This window comes from Anas acuta, chromosome 6 (genome assembly GCF_963932015.1).
Source record: "Anas acuta chromosome 6, bAnaAcu1.1, whole genome shotgun sequence".
Taxonomy (NCBI): Eukaryota; Metazoa; Chordata; class Aves; order Anseriformes; family Anatidae; genus Anas; species Anas acuta.
Genome location: NC_088984.1, coordinates 38,907,224 through 38,927,111, shown reverse-complemented (window position 1 = coordinate 38,927,111; position 19,888 = coordinate 38,907,224). Strand labels below are relative to the sequence as shown.

Genomic DNA, 19,888 nt, shown 5'->3' with positions numbered 1-19,888 from the left:
TTGCTTTGAACTTCTAGACTGACCACATACAAAACAATTATATGCAATTTTAACACAAGATTGTGTTTCTCCCCTGAAGACAAGGTTGTCAATACTGAAAGTTGTCCAGATGCTAAATTAAAATTCTCCATTATAAAGTTAGGTTGCTGCTGCTAAGAGCAAAATACTGTTACTACCTTGTCAGTATTTCACATGAAAACTTACTGATAAGCTTTAAACGTTCTCGCCATTAAGATATTCCATCAATGGAACTGAACTCTGGAACTTTGTTTACTGTGAATCACACTAATTATACCTTACATTTTTAAAGCACTGAACAGATCTCTAAAACATGCCTGGGTAGAAAGTTAGCTTTATCATTAAAGCTGAAATGAGGAATATGAAAACTGTTATGAACTCTTGTTGAACTGCATATAAAAATCTCAAGCTGTGAAGACCAGGAATTGCATTCCACAAACAGATAACATGAGAACTCAGAAATTGGCAATTTGCAAAATCCAATTGTAACAATTTGCTTGTCTCTTCTACAGGCATTTCCAACAGAGGACTTAATTTAGCTACACTGACAGGTCCTCTTAAATTCAGGTTTTAGACCAATTATTCTATCATAAACCTCTGAACTTGGGATTGTCTGCATGTTAATGAATTGAAAGGAATGTTGTTTTTATTATCAAAAAAACTCTAATCTATTTTCCCAGTGCATTGTTAATTTTTTTTCTTATTCCAGTTTTGAACCGAACATTAGTAACAGCTCTAAGTTTCTTAATCTAAAATACATTCAAGAGTAAAGTTACTTCAAAACTGTTGAAGCTAGACAATCTAAGAAGTCCATCTACCTCTAGCTCATCTTGCATATTATTCAGTTACATACTGTAAAGTCCACAGGGAAAAAAAAATACATGAAAATAACTCGGAAGGGCCATTAGCCATGAAAGTGCTGTTTATCTTCGTGTAGTACCATTTCGTCTCAGAACATAAGTCAGCATACCCATGATACTGGCCCACGTGAAAATGCACCATCAATGATGAAAGCGTGCCTTGAATGAGCAACAGTACCAATTAAACCTGTACCAGCCTGTTCCAGGGAAAAGGCTTCATTGTAATTCTTCAGCATAGCGTTAATTTCATATATTTAATTTCCCAAAATTGTTTCTAATTTCTTTTTCTCTTTTGGGGGAAGAGCAAAAAAGACACCAAAAACGTCAGATATTTGTTAAATCAGAATATTTATAATTAATAATGGTCATAATGTAAAGACACTGTAGAAGTATTTATTCTAATAGCCTTGGATGCTCAATCCTTGTAATTGTCCAGTCTGGTTTTGCTCCTTCTGTAAATTCCCTTTGGAATCTGGAAAAGGCAACATAGTAAGTGAAGAGTTATTAAAATCTACTTAATCTCTGAAGAGATAGTAACAGCAACAAGAAATCGTGAAGAAATATTTTACTTCAATGTTATTTCTGTGAAAGCTCTTTAGACTTGGATGCTTATGCCTCAAAATGAAAGATCAAAATTAATTCTTTAGCAAGAAACCAAGTGCACTAACTTCGGTCTTTTAGTTCAGGTCTCAGACAGGATCAAGCATCAACAGTAAAGACCCTGATATCAAAACAGCACTCAGCTTTCATACCAGTAACCAAGACTATAGCTTTGTAGCAGCTCATCTCTAAATAAAGGGTTTTGATTTTGTAAGATGCAAACTGCATTATAAAGCAAAATCATGTGCTAGGCATTCCACCTTAAAAAAACATTTTCACTGAATTACACTTTAAATACTAATAAAGTAATACATTTTCAGAAACACATCAGAGATCCGGCTAGTAATAGTACTGAACCTAAGAGTAAATTCCACAGTTGACAGGAAAATGAGGACATTCAACCCCTATTTTCAAAGAATCTTATATCTTCCTTTTGTAGTCATTAATGCCTTCTTCCCTGAGCACGTCAATTTTGACTGCTTGTCATCTAATGGCAAGTCTGAGCTTCAAGCTGAATATTCGCAATCCCAAGTAACACACATGTTGTGAACAAGAGTGCTCTAACATCATTGCTTTACTATTATATGTCAATCCACTCCTCAAAACTGTCTTCTCCAGACATCCTAATACTTATTACTAGGCTTCCAAAGCTTGAGGTATCTTTGCTAGTTTAAGTTTAGGTCAGCATAGTAGATAGAAGTATTATCTACCTGCAACGACTGCTCTGCTGGGAATTAGGAACAGATACTTTAGGCCTTAAAGTCAGGATCTTGAGGTAAGTAGTAACCTCAGAAGCCTCCAATTGCACAGAAGATGCTGAAATTGGGTAATGGATGGATCCAAGAAAATCCATCCAGGCAAAAATTGCTGGTAGCCTCAGAGCATTTCCTTTGTTTTTGAGCTTCTCATTGTCTAGACCCCCACAGCCTCTCCATTTCAAATATGGGTGTAGAGGTAACTGATTATACTGCATTTCTCACATAAAAATCCTCACTTTTTCCAACTTCTGAGAATTATTTTCAGTACATTTCACAAATTGTGCAGATATTTCCACATTTATTTGCCATTAGTACACTAGCAGAGGCATTTATAATAATTCCTATGAAGATACATCCACACAACTAACATGAGCTTTAAGGGCTTAGATCAGAGTGGCATTAATTACCTGAACACCAAGTGATGCTTGTTTTGCTCTTTCTGCAGAAAGCATTTGGCTAAATAATTTCCTGTTTCACCGGATACTTACTTCAGCTAACTGCTGACTTCTGTGCAGGGAATAAGTCAACAGCACTGCACTTGACTGCTTCACTTGACTGCACTGCTGTTACTTGTGCTACGAGAAATGGGAACCAAGGACTGACATTGGCCTCCTTCCTGAAAGCTGCAGGAGCAGCACAGGAAAGCATCAGAAGACTCACACAGTGCTACAGATATTGCTCCTTCTGAAAGAGTTTCCATTAATCTCAACTCAGAAGCAAGACAATAACATAATGACTTTAAAGGGTATTTTAAAAGTTTGGCCCTACAATAGGGACTGGAAAGCTGGATGAGAGCTAGCTTCATTTAGAAACGAGGCAACCTAAAACATACCAAGTTCTGCAGTGGCACAGTGTGAATGTTTTCAGTTGCCAAACTAGTTTCCATACAATTAGCCCACGTACATACAAGGGGCAAGGAGACTTACTCATAGTTCGCTGTTAAAAGATGCCTTTTTTCTTTTGTGCTTTCATCTCCAAACACAATTTGGAAAACTTTGGTTTCACCTGGTACTTCATCAGGTAGGTTAGCTCCATTCAGATACCAGAAACGCATCAGGATACTAACAAACTTTCTGCCTGTTGGAAATAAAGCATAACATAGATGTCATTTTGGTCAAATAGAGGCTGAGGAAGGGTAACCGACTTCAGCCAAAAAGAATGTATAATAAAATAATAAACAATAAAGCCATTTATAACCATATTCCTGCTGTTTAGCAATAATAAAAATAAACTCAGTAGAAATATGTAATTTATGAGCTTTGCCTGAGAATGTAAACAATAAAACTGTATAAAAAAACAGGTTATCATGATGTCCAAAGCCAATGATTGATACTACAAGAGTGAGTAAAGGAACTGATACTTAGGAGCAAAGTGGAGAAAAAAATCTCTATATTCAAAAGCAGGAAAAAAAAGCTCACTGGCTTTGAGAATTTGAAACGTTTATTGGAAGACCCATGGGTAGTCTTTGAATCACCTCAACTGTGCCTGACAGAACTGAACATGTAATACTGGCATGTAAACAAGAGAAACTTGTTTGAACTCATCACTTTAAATAAAGAAAATCAATGCCCTATAAGCATATTCCACAAAAGCAGAATAGATATGAAGAGAGAAAAAAATATTTGTCTAGACTTCATTATTATTCCTGGAAGATATATCTTCACTGCTGAAGCAAACAGCTTTCTGTATATAGTAATTTTATAGTAATTTGTCTGAGTGGTTTCAGATTACGAACTAAAAATTAAACTTGAAATTAGCTAAGAGGAATGAGCAAAACCTACAGAAGTCAAAACAGTATCTCAGTAACAAATAGTAAATTACTAACAACAAGTTTAAAAGGAAATCAGAAAACTATATATACAGATGAACTATAAACAGAAGAACAAGGAATGAGAAGGATGCAAAAACACCCCTGTAGAGAATGCCTGCTGTGAGCAAAACCAGGAAAAAGACTGCCCATCGCTGAGATGTTTTAGAATTCTAAACGTACCATCATCGTTGTAGTAAATGCGAATATCTCCTTCTGTCGTGTACATAATTGCATCAATGTCAGCTGCTAAAGCATCCCTGTGGTTGTCAGAGAGTAAGGAAATCTTTTCCTTCAGCACATTAAGTACCTAAATTCAGAAAAACTCAATTTTTCCACTAAGAAATTGAAGTAGCAACCTTATCTATTACAGTTAATAAAATGAAACCTATTGCTATAGCATTTGTATAACATTGTATAACATACAACATGGGTAGTGAAAAAGCACCAGACTCTCCCAAGCCCTAATTAACAATATTAAACAAGATTCATTTAATACTCAAACCAATGAGAATATTTTAAAAATCATTAGAAAAGATACTGTCAAAAACAGAAGTTTCAAAGCAATGCATGTAAACCCAGAAAATACCAGTTAAGTTTACTTCCACAATCATACTTACACTCTGCCTTCACACTGCTGACTTCTCTATATGGGATATTCTTAGCTTTTGATTCAATCATTTCTCAGTTCTCACAAATTTCTTTGTAAATCTGTTCCATTACCACTAAGTTTATGTTTGCCATTTCAGGATCCACACTCCCACTGGAAAATGTTTAGACATTTGCCAATCAGAAAAGACTGGAAAACCATTCCTCTAGGACTTAAGTTGCACATCACATTCACAGCCATAGTATTTAAGCACCCCAAGATCTACACAACTGTGCTAAGTAGAAAGGGTGTGGTGAACAGAAGCATCACCAAGAAGGATGAAGCCATGCAGCACGTTTTTAACCTGTATTCAGTTTTTAATCCCAACTGGAATTGCCCCTTTGGAAAAATAGGCAAATCCAGAGGTCATGTGGAAGCAAGAGGCATCTTCACTAGAAGACATTGGCTCTAGTGCATGGTAGGTATAAATTCCACTGGACAAAGCAATGAAGTAGTGCTTCAGAGCTTCAGCCACTGCACACGTTATGAATCTCTGGAGCAATATTACCCCTAATCACCTGAAGAATTTAAGACAAGCAGAGGAAGAAGAGACGCTCTTTCAAAACCATTATTTTATTATTATTACTCACATTTTATTCCTATCTCTGCTTAAACAGGAGATTAGATTGTCCAGTGGGGATGTACTAGAACGGTGGCAAAATTTTTGTTGCAAAGACATGAGTGCCAATAGAACAGGCCAAGCTGACATCCATTAACAGGGCAGACTCCTTCTGAGGCATCTCCCACACATGAATCTGATGCATCTGCTACTTCTGTCCACTGGGAAGGCCAAGAGAACTTCAGCAATTAAGAATTCACAAAGGGATAGAACGCAGACAACACTGTTATTTAACTAGCCAGGTCAGTCATGTCCCTGTGACCATGACTAACGACTGCGGCCTCCCAGCTGAGACCAAGAATTAGCTGTATGAGATGCCTGGGGTGGGAATGTATTGGGGCAGCAAGAAAGAACACGAATTAGTTCCTTCATCTGAATTCTGGTGCACACACTGACAGTTTCAGCTATCTGCTTACACCAACAGGGGTATGCAAATCCACCTGCAATCCAGAATCCATCACCTTTCAAATCCCTTCTGGTACACCAGCAATCTTTTTGGCAATTGGTCCCTATGCTTAGTGGCAAGGACATTATTATTGTTTTTTCCTATACAGTAACTCTAGATTAATTTTCATGCCTTGAAATTAAACAAAAACCTGCAAGACAATCACCTATTCAATGTTATGCTGTTTTTCCCCAATTAAACCAAACTGGCAATGCTTGTAAATACTGACAGGCTGAATACACGTTGCTTCATAATGGAAAATATCAATTGGCAGAACTAGAGACAGGAAACACTTACCTCTGATGACACAAGTCCATCTAGCAGATCAAGTTTACGCTGAGACAGCAGCTGTGAAACAACAGAAAATGCCTAAAAAAAAAAAAAGAAGAGAGAAATAAAACATGAATTTTAGATTAACTTATTTTTTTCTGACAAATCCATCAGTATAGGACAGGCTATCTAAATATTCCATGATTTAAGACTTCATTACTTGCACAGTATGTCAACATTGATATGGGATCCCTCCAGCTTTTAAAAAAAGAAAAAGTTATTCTATTAGCTTATAAAAACATAAGGTTTCTTTTCCACCTTATTTAGAGCATGAAACTTTTTGCAGGCAAATGAATGCCTTAATAAAAAAATGCAGTAACCTATGAATTGTTTTTATTCTTTCTTTCTGCAGGTAATTCAGACACTATGTCTTTCCCTGTAAATATTCTCCTCCGCAACCTGCACCTTTTCCCAGTGCAGTGTCAGTCAAAACAGAAGCTCATATCTGAAAAAAAAAAAATCTAGTCTAGTCCCTAAACCTTGGAGGAACACAACATCCCTTTTTCATCAGTTCTGTAGGTATAATTACATACAGAAACACCTCTGTGTGTGCAAACATTGTGCTTGTTAAATGCTGACGGCATGTTTAAGGCCTTAAAATAAACAAGAACAGAGCAAAGTAAAACAGGTAGTTCTCCACACTGCAACTAATGTGTATTTTTTTTTAAAGGTCTCAACACCAGACGAGGGGGCAGCCGGCAGCCCGCCCGCCCCCTCACCTGCTTGGCGCCCCGCGTGAACTCCTCGACGCTGAACTCGGGGTCGAAGTAGAGGCGGATGAGCAGGTAGTAACACCGGCTGCGCAGCCAGGCCAGCGGGCTGCTGATCCGCACCACCACCACTCGCCGCCGCGGCCCCTCGGCCTCTGGCCCACGCCCCTGAGTGCTGGCGAAGCGGGCGGCGGGCCCGAGCGGCAGGGGCCCCGCCGGGCGGCGGACCCAGCTCCAGGCCGGGACCGGGACCGAGACCGGGGCCGCGGCGGCGAGCGGCGGGGCGCGGGCCGTCCCCGGAGCAGCGAGCGCCCGCCCCAGCCAGCGCCCGGGCCCGGCGGCGCCGCGCAGCGCCATCATGGCGCCGGCTGTCCCCCGCCCGTCCCTCAGCGCGGCCGCTCCGTGCGCTCGGCGGGAAACCGAGGCGGCTCCGGCGGTTCCGCCGCCGCGCTGCGCTCCGGGCGGCCCTGGGCGGGGGAGGCGGCGGGCAGCATGGCGCGGCCGCGGCAGGAGGCGGTGGCGGTGCCCAGCCTGGGCGGTGTGGGCCGGGAGCGCTTCCTGAGGGACATCTACCCCCAGGTATGGCCCCGGGAGCGGCTCGGCTCGGGGCTCGGCTGCTTGCGCGCGGCCTGAGGCTCTGAGGACATTCCCCAGCAGTATAGCTCACAGCCTATGCCATAAATTAATGGTCTCAGTTATTTTTTGCTTAGCTGAGGCTAGAATGACTGCAAGTGTTCCTTAGCCTAGCTAGATTTGTCAATGGCCCTAGAATACAACAGATGTTAAAATTGCCTTTGCCTTTCCGTGTTCTTCCTTGTCATGCTATGGAAGAGGATGTAAATAGAGAAGCAGTTCTGTGACTTCCTGCCTTTTGTTTCAACACTCAGCATTCCAGTCCACATTGTTCAGTCGCGAATAGCTGCGACTGTGATATTCAATCGAGTTGTTTGCATATATTTAGTTTTAAAATCTTTTTTTTTTTTTTTTTTTCCCCCCACTGGATGCAATCACCATTCTTTGTTTCCTTTTTTTGTTTGTTGTTTTTTTTCTTCCTTAGAGAAAGCCAGTAGTGCTGAAAGGAATGGAACTGGGCTCTTGCATAACCAAATGGACAGTAGATTACCTGAGCCAAGCCGAAGGATCTAAAGAAGTAAAGATTCATGTTTCTGCAGTACCACAGATGGATTTCCTCAGTAAGAACTTTGTTTATAGGTACTTCAATCCAAAATCTTTTATATGTAAAGCCTTTTAACTTCCAGAGATACAGTGCATAGTTTCAAGCAGAGGGTGAGAACGTGTAGCTAGTTTGAGAAAACTTTCAATAGCATACCCAAATGTTGTCCTTGATTTCCCCCTCCGTTTATTCCACAAATATCTCAATGCCATGAATAAATACTGAATAAAAGAAGGTGACAAGCAGGACCTTGAAAATGATGACTTGGAGAAATGTTATGTAAAGAGATTTTGACAGAGCATTCCTGTAGGAAATTTGTGCTTGGCATTAATATTAGACGATGTGCTAGTCTGTTTTAATTGTATGGTGCCTTTTCAATGTTAATGAATAGTGTCAGTTTCTGATTCACTATATATCTGAACCTCTTTGGATGCTGGCATATGACAGGCATGGTATTCCACTTCAGAGGGATGTTAGTAATTAAGTTAAGCTCCTTTTAAAGTTAGCCTTTGCAGTTCCCATTATGTTCAAGCTACTGGATACCATATCTTTCACCAGCTCTTTAACGTTGATAAAACTCACATAAACCCTTGATCTCCCTTGAAATTCCTCTTGCATAGCTGATGAAACTTGTCTTCAGAGTTCACGTAATCTCACTTGTTGTATTGTTCTTCCAGGGTAAATGCCTTTATTTTAGTTGCTTGTTATTTTTCTGAAGAGGAAAGATGATGTGTTCAGTTTCTTAAACTTCTAAGAAAGCAGAAGCATGTGCTGTACATGTAAGAAGCTACAAGTCCCTATGAGTGTTACCCATTGTTCAGGGGAAAAATACCATTTAATCATATTATATTCTGCTCACTGCACAATGAACTTTGGAATCTTTGAAATCAGGTTGTACCAAATAACTATTTCCTTTCCCCTGCTCTGTTTTGTTTCTTGTTGTATCTCTTACTGTGAGTTGATCAGCTGTGCTAGTTCTAGCAGTTTTGTAGACAGCCATGTGGAGGTGCTTTGATGGTGCTTTATTATAGCAGGTGTTAGTAATTAGTGACTTTAACCTAACTCACTACAAATTCAGGAAGCTTTGACCCTTTCCACAGTAAGCCCCCTATTTTTATATGGAGGGAGAAGAAGTAGAATCAAAAGAAGAGCAACGCTGAAGACTTAATGTGGGGTTCTATGACTTTAAAGCGATGCAAGTAAATGTAACTGCAGTCTGTGTTGCTTTTGTGTTGGTTTTGGAACTTCTTCAGCTGTATTGTGGTGTGGTACAGAAGCGTGTCTTTCTGTTTTAGCTTTGTGAGCAGGTTCACTATTAGCTCAAGTAACTGCTAGTGGAGAACAGGTAGGAGATAAAATGACTAGGATGAATAGCAAGGGCAGTACCAGCACGCATCACTTTAATCTGTTGTGGAGCTGTGCTCTCACTCTTTCTCAGTAAAACTGTAAATGGACAGGATATAATTGTTCAACTGAAGTCAGAGGGGTTTATTTTGTTGTTATTTTTTTTCTTGTTGACTTTAAGTGGGTTCAATTATTGTAAACAAATTTAAAGTGTTTAGAGAATTGGTCTAAGTACTGTGAGATGCGGGTTGTATTCTGGTGGAAGGTGTAAGTAGAGGATCATGAGCAATTTTGCTTGAGGAGAGCCTTTCCTTAATCCTAAGCAACTGGTGGTTGCTCTGAGACTTGACATTTATATGTAATGTAGTTGTTATTCAGTGGCACTTAATGTGAGGTAGTAACTTCAGTGAACATAACATCGAATTCACAACACTCATAACAATTGTATCACTTTGTGTGTTTGGTTTACTACCCAGCTATCAACTAAGGACAGAATCTGTAGCCCTTATGAAAAATTGCTCTTATTTAAACATGTAATAGTAATGTTGATTTCAGAGCGATGAGCTATAATGTGTGGTGTGTGTTTTTTTTTTAATATTCTGAAGTAACGTTTAATAAATTCTAAGAAATCTCTAAGGAAATCATAGAAAATACTAAAAGTCCTGTCTTCTCCCTAGATGAGGTAGCAAATATAGCTGTATAGATACATTCAGAAAACAGGAATAAATTTAATAGCTCTACACATGGCAATATTTATCTGCTCATAAATAAATTCATAGAAGAAAATGCATATGTATACATATGCATAAGTAAATACGTATATCACCCACAGCTTTTTCCTCTACTTTTTCTGATAGTTCATTTAAAAAAAAAAATCTTGAAGTTCAGCTTCTGTTTATATACCTAAAACTGTTTTGGACAGAGTGGCTCCCCTTTAGCCTAGTAGTTCTTTTGATACTGAAGTTTTCTACAGATTTGCAGAAATGCACTGCAAATGAGCAGTAAAATGACATACAAATGACATACTGTAAGAGAAATTGTCAAAGTATTTTTGGGCATGTCTCCATCCTTGGAGATAATGAAAAACCTAATTTGGTGTTGAAATATTTCCAGAGATTCCTTCCAGGCTCAACAATTACATGATTCTGTTTGAATCTATAATATGGCAATTTACTAAAGCAGAAAGATTTGTAGCACAGGATTTCTGTTTTAGTCCTACCTTTAACATTCACTGCAAACACTCAATCACCATGTTAAATAAATAAAATTTTAAAAACTGTATTGCATCTTCTGTTAGAATAGATGCGATAGGAGAGCATTTTAAGCCTATGATTTAGACCATGTGTTGTTGCATTGATTCACTGTATGAATTTGAATATTTGTATTTCAGAACTCTGCCTTTTAATGAATTTGTACGAAGAGCAGCTGAAGTCAAACACAAGGAGTACTTTCTTTCTGAGGTAACTTCCTTAGTGTCATAGCTCCTTCTATTAGTTTTCCCAGTACATGGAGGAAAAAAAAAAAAAGAATTTTAAGTCTTGTTGCGCTAAAGCACTTGATCTTAGATTTAACTGGTTTGTGTGGCTTGGAGCCAAGGGAAGAACTTGAGGGAAAGTAACTTCTCAGAAATTGTTTTGCCTGTTTACAGTGCGATTGACTTAATGGTCCTGTTCCTATTATCAAAGGCTGTTTACCTGAGAAAAAGTTCCAGTACAGATTAAGAAATCAAACCTTGCTTTAAAATAAGTGTATAATTAAGTCCTTTTGTAATAAAAAGTCATGAAGATATTTTAGAGTTCGATTACATCTGCTATTGAATTGCAAATACAGATTTATTGTAACATAACTTTTGAGTAGCAAACTTGAGGCAATCTCTGTACAGTGATGTTCAAAGTGTGGATTTTTTAGGTAACTAATTAGCAAGCAAACCTTCCTGAAACCAAACATGCTTTTCACCTTGTATGGTAAATAGGATGCTGTAAGATTCGAAGCCAACTGACAGAGTGTTTCTGCATCAGCATTATGAGGAATTTAAGTTATCTGCATTTGCTTTGAATACATTAAAAGCAATGTTTATGCAGCTGACAAGTCTCCCACTTCTACCCAGTTAATAGATGTTTCCCATTTCTTGAGATGAACAGCAGGGAGCAGTAGAGTGAAGGCAGTGTAACAAAATAGTTGAGTTTGTGAATGTCATCTACTTGTATCATATTTTAATAAAACCTCAAATTAGATTAATGAAAAAATGTAAATATTTAAGTGCATTTGTAATTCATATTAAAACCAAAACAATTATTTCTGTATTATCTACAGGATGAAAAGTACTACTTGCGATCAGTAGGTGAAGATGCTAGGAAGGTGAGTTACTTGAGATTGCAGTTCTAATATTGTTAGGAATATTTTTAAGTCTGTTGTCATCTACTGTCTGTGTAGTACAGGCATAAAACTTATTATCACTTGGGCTAGGAATCTGTCTGGATTTAGGTCAGAATATTTAAACCTAAGTGTCCAAAAAGTTGCTGTTACAGGAGTTTAGCTGATTACCGAAGAGTACGGGCTTCCTGTTCTATTCTCTAGCTGTTGTAAGCTAATATAAAAGGATTTCTGATAGTCACTTTTTTGATGTGACTTCTAGCAGTGATGGTTGAAAGCAGCTCTCTGATTTTTTTATTAATACTGGTGACCAAGTCAGCAATGAAAGAATGAAAAGCATTATTATTTTCAGTTATTTGCTAATGCTGATGTTCTAGCCCTGTGTTCCCTATGGTGGAAAGGTGCTAGTAAGATGCTCTCCTATTTTAAGTGCGCACAGATAATGCTCAAAGTTTTTGTCCTTTTTGATTTAGGATGTTGCAGATATCAGAAAGCAGTTTCCTGTTTTGGCAGACGATGTTCAGATTCCAGAGTATTTTGATAAGGAACAGTTCTTCTCTAGTGTATTCCGCATCAGCTCAGCAGGATTACAGCTATGGACCCATTATGATGTAGGTAATAATGTGATTAGCATAAAATTTTGCAGATGATGTTGAGGGATTGAGATACTAAGTTACAAGTTTCTGTTGACAAAGATCTGTTTCATGAAAAATGTCTCATTGGTAATTGTACAGTGATTTGGGCAGTCTGTTACTTTGGTGTGGTAGGCTCCTAATAACAAACGTTTTCTAACATTATACAGTGCAATTCTGAATACCTATTTATAAGGAAAGGTTTTTTTGCATTGTTAGTAGGAAGAAAAATTCTTTTAATATTGGAAAAAAAAATCCTAATATATTTTGCTGGTTTATATTATCTAAAGTGTAGTAAATTTGTTTTAAGGTATAAAAACTTGATCCCTGTACAAGGAAAAAAGTAAAGCTTCAGAAAGTATTTTTTTTTTTTTCCAAACAGAGTATTTGTGAAGAATGCACAGCTAGGAGAAAAAGTAACTCTCATTCTTGTGGGTTTTTTTTTTTGGATTAACTCTATGTGGAAACTCTTTTAGCTAATTCTAATGATGGTTTTAATGCCCTTTTTTATATTGACACTGTTTTTAGATTATTAACAGACTATGTATTCATTCTTAATTTTTGGCTGACATCTTCTTTACTATTTTGCTCATTTCAGGTAATGGATAACTTCTTAATCCAAGTAACAGGGAGAAAACGAGTTGTTTTGTATAGTCCTCAAGATGTACCATATTTATATTTATCAGGTATGTATACTGTGTACAACTCATTTGGACTTTGGTGATCATAGTTGGCTTTCCGGTTTAAAAGTGTTGCACTATAGGAAAAAAATCACCAACAACTTGACATAAAAAGTGATTTGGTCCCTTATTCTGATGCAGTTTGCTTTAGTCAAAGCTAAGAATTGTAGTGGGGCAAGCTAGGAAACTTGAAAATGAGCACTGAAGCTTTACCTGGTTCTGTCTTCTCCACCTAACGGGAGTTCAGTGCTCTGTCCAGATTTAAAATGACATTTTAAATGTCAGAGTAAATGTCTTTTAGTGTTCATAAGGGTGTGGTTATAGGAGAAACACAGACAACAGGAGAATATGCCTCTTCAGTAAATGAGGAGTGCCATCAGATTTGCCAGATTTTTAGAGGAGTTAAAGAACAATAACCCAATATTAAACTGTATTCAAGACCTGACATTTCCAGCAGTGCGTAAATGCTTTGTTAGTCTTTGGAGGAGTCGGACTGTCTATTCATTACTTCTGAAAACTTTCCTAGGTACTAAATCGGAGGTGCTGGATGTTGATAACCCAAACTTTGAGAAATATCCACTTTTTGTGAAAGCCAAGCGCTATGAGTGTTACCTAGAAGCAGGAGATGTGTTATTTATTCCAGGTATGTAACATAGTTCCTGACTGTGGTGTGTTTTTAAACAGCTTTATTTGCAACTTCTTATTTCTAGGGATGGCATTGCTAAAGCATTGTTGTGTCATAAGTAGGAGCATCTAAGGATTTTGGCAAAACTTGTTTATTTTTTTTCCAACTGTACTGATTAGCCTAACACAAGATAAATTACTTCTGTGATCTAAGTTTTCTAATAACAGAATTTCAGTCAAGTGCCATTTCTGTTCTTCCCTCACTTAGAAACTGTGAGGCATGTGACTTGTTAGTACCTTCCAGCCATTTATAATCTCCTCTGAGGAATGGAAAGACTAATCATTTTTCTGCACAAACAAAATACAAATCTGCTAAATCTGCTTCCTGGGTTGAGATGGCACCTCTGGTGATGAGGGGAAGGCATTTGAATCAATGCTATTGAGCTATTCCTACTTAAGATTTTAATTTGACATGTGTTTGTGGTAGGTACTTAATCCTATTCATTTTCATATTATCTGGGCAGTATAAACAGGCCAGTAAACAAGGTAGTAGCTTTCCATGAAGATTTTAAAATAGATTCTTAGAACTGAACTGGTTACTTAATTTTGAGCTTGCCATTTGTGTTTCTTTCCTTTGGAATAAATCTTGTCATTGCAGTTAAAGGTATATCTATTGTTCACAGACATCTTCTATGCAATACAGGTACTCGTTTATCTTTGCCAATAGGTGTGCTGGTCCAAACTTAGATGCACTCAGCACTCTAAAAACTAGTGGAGTACAGGGATTTTTAAGTTTATAGAATTGTGCTAGGTTTGTTGGAGTACTGGGATATTTAACACTGAAAAAAGGAGATCTTTAAGAAGTGATGTGGCTATTATGGAGATAATAGATGCAGCCTCAGTTGCTAATTTGACAAACTTCTTGGTTCATTTATCAGAATAAACTTTTGATGTCTTACTGCAGCTTAATCTCTTGGTGTCTAAGCACAACATTCTGTCTTCTAGCTTAAAATTTTAACCACACCCATGATGCAAAGGAAAAGCCCCATGACTTTACTATCCAGAGATTAGTAACTTGCATGGGTGACTTGACTGACACCAGTAGTTTACATTAATGTTTGGACAATGTGTGCAAGGTCAGGGACTTTTTCTGTGAAAACAGATATGTGAATGCAGAATAGAGATGGGTGAGGTGAGCAAGGAAGATGCCTTACTTTTGTCCTACACACTTACCACTTGTTTGAGTATTTCTTTACTTCAGTAATTATGTTTGCCTGAAATTGTGGATGGATGAAAATGTCTTGAAAATGTTCATTAATTTGGTACAATGTGATATACTAGTAGATTTATGAAAAAGTATCCATAAATAAAACAACACAGTAGTTGAGGCTTTTCCTCAACTAGATTTGGATTTGGTGATTCTGGCACTTGTCATGAGTCACAGACAAGTTTTAGATGCCAGTCTTCATTTTAGACATTTTCTTTCTGCAGCTTTGTGGTTCCACAATGTAATTTCTGAGGAATTTGGAGTGGCAGTGAATGTCTTCTGGAAGCACCTTCCTGCTGAGTGCTATGATAAGAGTGACACTTATGGAAATAAAGATCCCATGGTAGCCTCTAGAGCTATACAGATCTTGGACAGGGCCTTGAAAACACTTGAAGAGCTACCTGAGGAATACAGGGATTTCTATGCTCGAAGAATGGTGTCACGGATCCAAGAAAAAGCCTATAGGAATGATTATGGATAAAATAACATTGTAAGTTGCAAGCTCCTGTGAAAGCAGAGAACCATATGTTAATACAGAAACTGGCCATGTGTACACAAATAAATTTCCTGTAAGGCTAAAAAACAATGTTGATAAATTTTGTTATCAATAAAGTTTAAAAAAACGTCTACCTTGTAGACTTTTTTTCTTGGTTTTCTTTTCCTCATGTGATGTGCACAATGTGCTTGACTGGGAGACGATCTCTTTTCTGTAATGAGGCATACACCTGTAGTGCCTGCACTTCTAAATCTACTTTTTTGAAGTTATTTACTTAAACTTTTCTGAATGAAAGTTTCAGCATCTGGATGGAGCTGACAGAGTGTATGCTTAGAAGTAATGATACACCTTCCTGAATGCTCCTGCTTACACTAAAGTTTAGGAAAGCCACAGATTTCTGTGGAGGTCTAAGACAGCCACTGGTGGTAATGGTGGTGGTTTCTTTTTGAATAATGGCCTGGAGGTGTGGGGAGTTCCTGCTTGCTCTTGTGTTGGAAGAGAGGAGCGTGTGAGAGGGGGCACAGCAGGGGAAGCTAAAGCTAATCCTCTGAAGTTGTTTGGAATTTTGTAGCAGCTTGAACACAATGAGATAATATACCCCCTGCTAGCTGAATAAGGTATTGTGCAGGAAACCTTGTTTGCTGCACCCACAGTCACTGCCCCAGTGCACTCAGGCGGTGCTTCTGTTTCTGCAGCTGTAGAATACTAGCAAATAACATGCCCAGAAATCTATCAACCTTCAGCAGGAGAATCTGAAAGGAGGATCATAATACTGAAGTAGATGTAGAGTCTGTTGGGAGCAGTATCTGAGATGCATTATCTTAACATACGAAAGGAGGTTGCATTGCATCTTTTGTAGGTGGTTACCTTTTGACAGCCTGTGGTGCTTACAGAAGCCTTGTAAAATGAAGATGGATATTTCACAAAAAAAAGGTTTTGCTTGTCCCTTTGAAATCTGTTACCATGCAGTTTGGGAAATGCAGTATTTACCTAACATTTACATCAGTCTGCTACTTCCAGCAGGTTTTTTCTTTTTATCTTAAGAACTGTAGCTCTTAGATTAAACAGGTATGTAGTGTTAATAAAGCACTGGAAGGAAAAAAAAAAAAAAGCAAAAAACATTTCCTGAGGAGCAGGGGCTTGCAACACTGCATATTTTTCCTATAAACCTGTTCTTGGCAGTGTAACACAGTAAAAATAGTGTGCTGCCCTGTGAATAGGCACCCAGCCATCGTAATGAATAGGCATGAATTGAACCAGCCAAGCGGTTCTGATGGACATCATTGCACATTCTGTGGTCAGAATTTAAATCTAGGATCACAAACAGGTCTCGAAACTTCTGTGGCTAAAGGATTGCTTGTGCATACTGCTGAGACAGAATCTCTGTGTCTGTTAGGCTGGAGAAGCCTCCTGGTTTTGTCAGGTTTGTAATGTTGAGGGCACCTTAAGAATTGTTCTGCAGAGATGCACGCAACATAGTTTTTGTGTGTGTTTGCTAGGAGTTAATGGAAAGGCTCAAAGAGCCTGCAGGGTTACAGAAAGCTGTGTTCTAGCATTATGTCTGTGCTGCTTCCTCTGTGTTTTTTAACCACCAGCAGCTTCTCATTAAGCTAGTACAGAGGAAGGAAATACTGTGCTGATCCGTTGCTCTTGATTCCCCATTCCCTAAAGAGAGGCGCTAACTAGCATGGGGTTCTCAGGTCCCCTCAACACTCAGGCATAAGTAAGGAAACCCTTGTATCACCCAGTCGCAGGTATTAGTGTGGAGGTAGCCCAGCAGGGAAGTTGCAATGGACTTGCTTGGTGAGTGTGAAGTTTGTATTGGAAAATATGTTTCTCTCTGTGAAGAGATAGTCACACTGAATTATATGTGAGCCAAGTGCTATAGGAAGTGCAGCTATTTCTGCCTTATGCTACCAACTTTTAACTTTATTTTTATGACAGCAAATGAAGTCATCTTAGCATGATCAGCTGGTGATAACCTAGCCCTGTTTCTGCTTCCCTTCCACTGTCCCATGAGAAATCTCTGCAAGGAAAGTTTTTTTTTTGTTTGTTTGTTTTGTTTTCACTTCTCTGAGAAAACTCTCAGTAAATCCTACCAGATGTTATGTAAGTGCATACCTGAGAAAGATCAACAAATAGTATTCTATTTCTGTCAGTGCCACCCATTTTTCACTTTGAAGCAATTCCTTTAATTATTTAATTTCTATAAAACACACTGTTCTGAAATGCTACCGAATTAGAAACCAAGTGGTTTATAATACTCAGTAGTAATGAGTGACTGGTGAAAGCACTAAAGGAATAACTCAGCTAATACAATGCTAATTGTAATAAAAGCTAATACATTTAGCCACCCTTAAAACCCATGATTGAAATAACACAATTAGAGCCACTAATGTTTTGTGGAAGTTTGTCCCTTAGAGACCTACAGCAAAATGGCACCATGCCACAACAAAACAGATGAAGGATATATCATAAATGCTAACCATCTTAAACATTCAAAACAATCACTTCCAGCAGTGTATGCAGCAGACTAGTCAGGTGATGCATACTGTCCTGGACAAAATATTCAAGCATAGACAGTATCTGAAAGCAGTAGTGCAAATTTTAAAGATTTGGTGAGTGGGGCTTTTAAAATGTAATGAAGTTCATTGCAAATCAACTAGAAAAAGAATATTCTTGGTTGTATGTATGTAATATAATATGATTTTAAAAGAAACATACCTTGTGTTTTTCTTTATGTGGTTGCTAAGGAATGAATCAAGTGAAAACTTGTGTCAAAATACTCTTCTGTCAAGCTCTTAAACAGGTCATAAATAATCTGCCCATCGTGTACATGCTGAAGGTTTGATGCACATAATTTGAGAATGTTTCTCTACAGGAGTTATGCAGGGTATAAGTTAAATTGTAAGTTAAATGCTTAATGTACAAAGATTGGATTGTGAAGCATCAGAACTAGTTGCAATCCCTTTTTAAGTAGACAGGATGAAACTATTTGCCTCGTTTACACAATCAGTCCCACCATGGGACTACTGACTTGAAGACAAACTAGGATGATTTCACCAAAGTGTAGGTTATATTATATAATGATACCATTATGTATTATTTTACAGTTATTTTCTTCTGGCCAAAATGTACTTTTCCAAATCTGGGATATACAGATCACAGAATCACAGAATTTCAAGGTCAGAAGAGACCTCAATATCATCGAGTCCAACCTCTGACCTAACGCTAACAGTCCCCACTAAACCATATCCCTAAGCTCTACAACTAAACGCCTTTTAAAGACCTCCAGGGATGGTGACTCCACCACTTCCCTGGGCAGCCTGTTCCAATGTCTAACAACCCTTTGAGTAAAGAAGTTCTTCCTAAAATCCAACCTAAAACTCCCCTGGCACAACTTTAGCCCATTCCCCCTTGTCCTGTCACCAGGCACGTGGGAGAACAGGCCAACCCCCACCTCGCTACAGCCTCCTTTAAGGTATCTGTAGAGAGCAATAAGGTCGCCCCTGAGCCTCCTTTTCTCCAGGCTGAACAAGCCCAGCTCCTTCAGCCGCTCCTCGTAGGACTTGCTCTCCAGGCCCCTCACCAGCTTCGTTGCCCTTCTCTGGACCCACTCAAGCACCTCGATGTCCTTCTTGTAGCGGGAGGTCCAAAACTGAGCACAGTACTTGAGGTGCGGCCTCACCAGAGCCGAGTACAGGGGGACGATCACCTCCCTAGCCCTGCTGGCCACACTGCTTCTTATGCAAGCCAGGATGCTGTTGGCCTTCTTGGCCACCTGAGCACACTGCTGGCTCATATTCAGCCGACTATCAACCATCACTCCCAGGTCCTTCTCTGCCTGGCAGCTTTCCAACCACTCATCTCCCAGCCTGTAGCTCTGCTTGGGGTTATTGCGCCCCCAGTGCAGGACCCAGCACTTGGCCTTGTTAAACTTCATACAGTTGACCTCAGCCCATCGGTGCAGCCTATCCAGATCCTCCTGCAGAGCCTTCCTGCCCTCAAGCAGATCGACACACGCACCTAACTTGGTGTCATCTGCAAACTTACTGAGGGTGCACTCGATGCCCTCATCCAGATCATCGATGAAGCTATTAAAGAGGACTGGCCCCAGTACTGAGCCCTGGGGAACGCCACTAGTGACTGGCCTCCAACTGGATTTGACTCCATTCACCACAACTCTTTGGGCCCAGCTATCCAGCCAGTTTCTAACCCAACGAAGCATGCGCCAGTCCAAGCCAAGAGCAGCCAGTTTCTTGAGGAGAATGCTGTGGGAGACGGTGTCAAAAGCCTTGCTGAAATCAAGGTAGACCACATCCACAGCCTTTCCCTCATCCACCCAGCACGTCACTTTGTCATAGAAGGAGATCAGGTTCGTCAGGCAGGACCCGCCTTTCATAAACCCATGCTGACTGGGCCTGATCGCCTGCTTGCCCTGCAAGTGCTGCATGACGACTCCCAAGAGGATCTGCTCCATGAGCTTCCCTGGCACTGAGGTC

The 19,888-nt window shown here is 39.2% G+C and overlaps 2 protein-coding genes across 2 annotated transcripts; one reads left to right on the top strand and one right to left on the bottom strand.

Annotated features, from left to right (window-relative positions):
* Window positions 1-1,209: 1,209 nt before the first annotated feature.
* MAIP1 (matrix AAA peptidase interacting protein 1) lies at window positions 1,210-7,156 on the bottom strand. The gene is made up of 5 exons (XM_068686642.1): window positions 6,806-7,156; window positions 6,054-6,125; window positions 4,227-4,353; window positions 3,163-3,313; window positions 1,210-1,350 (listed from the first exon to the last, which is right to left on the bottom strand). Exons 1-5 carry the CDS (start codon window positions 7,154-7,156, stop codon window positions 1,272-1,274), a joined length of 780 nt encoding a protein of 259 aa, XP_068542743.1. The 3' UTR covers window positions 1,210-1,271.
* Window positions 7,157-7,242: 86 nt separating this feature from the next.
* On the top strand, window positions 7,243-15,475 carry TYW5 (tRNA-yW synthesizing protein 5). Its single transcript, XM_068686641.1, has 8 exons — window positions 7,243-7,375; window positions 7,854-8,008; window positions 10,705-10,774; window positions 11,628-11,672; window positions 12,161-12,298; window positions 12,918-13,005; window positions 13,526-13,642; window positions 15,115-15,475. The coding sequence occupies exons 1-8, from the start codon at window positions 7,289-7,291 to the stop codon at window positions 15,369-15,371; spliced, it is 957 nt and encodes a 318-aa protein (XP_068542742.1). The 5' UTR covers window positions 7,243-7,288; the 3' UTR covers window positions 15,372-15,475.
* The last annotated feature ends 4,413 nt before the right edge of the window (window positions 15,476-19,888 follow it).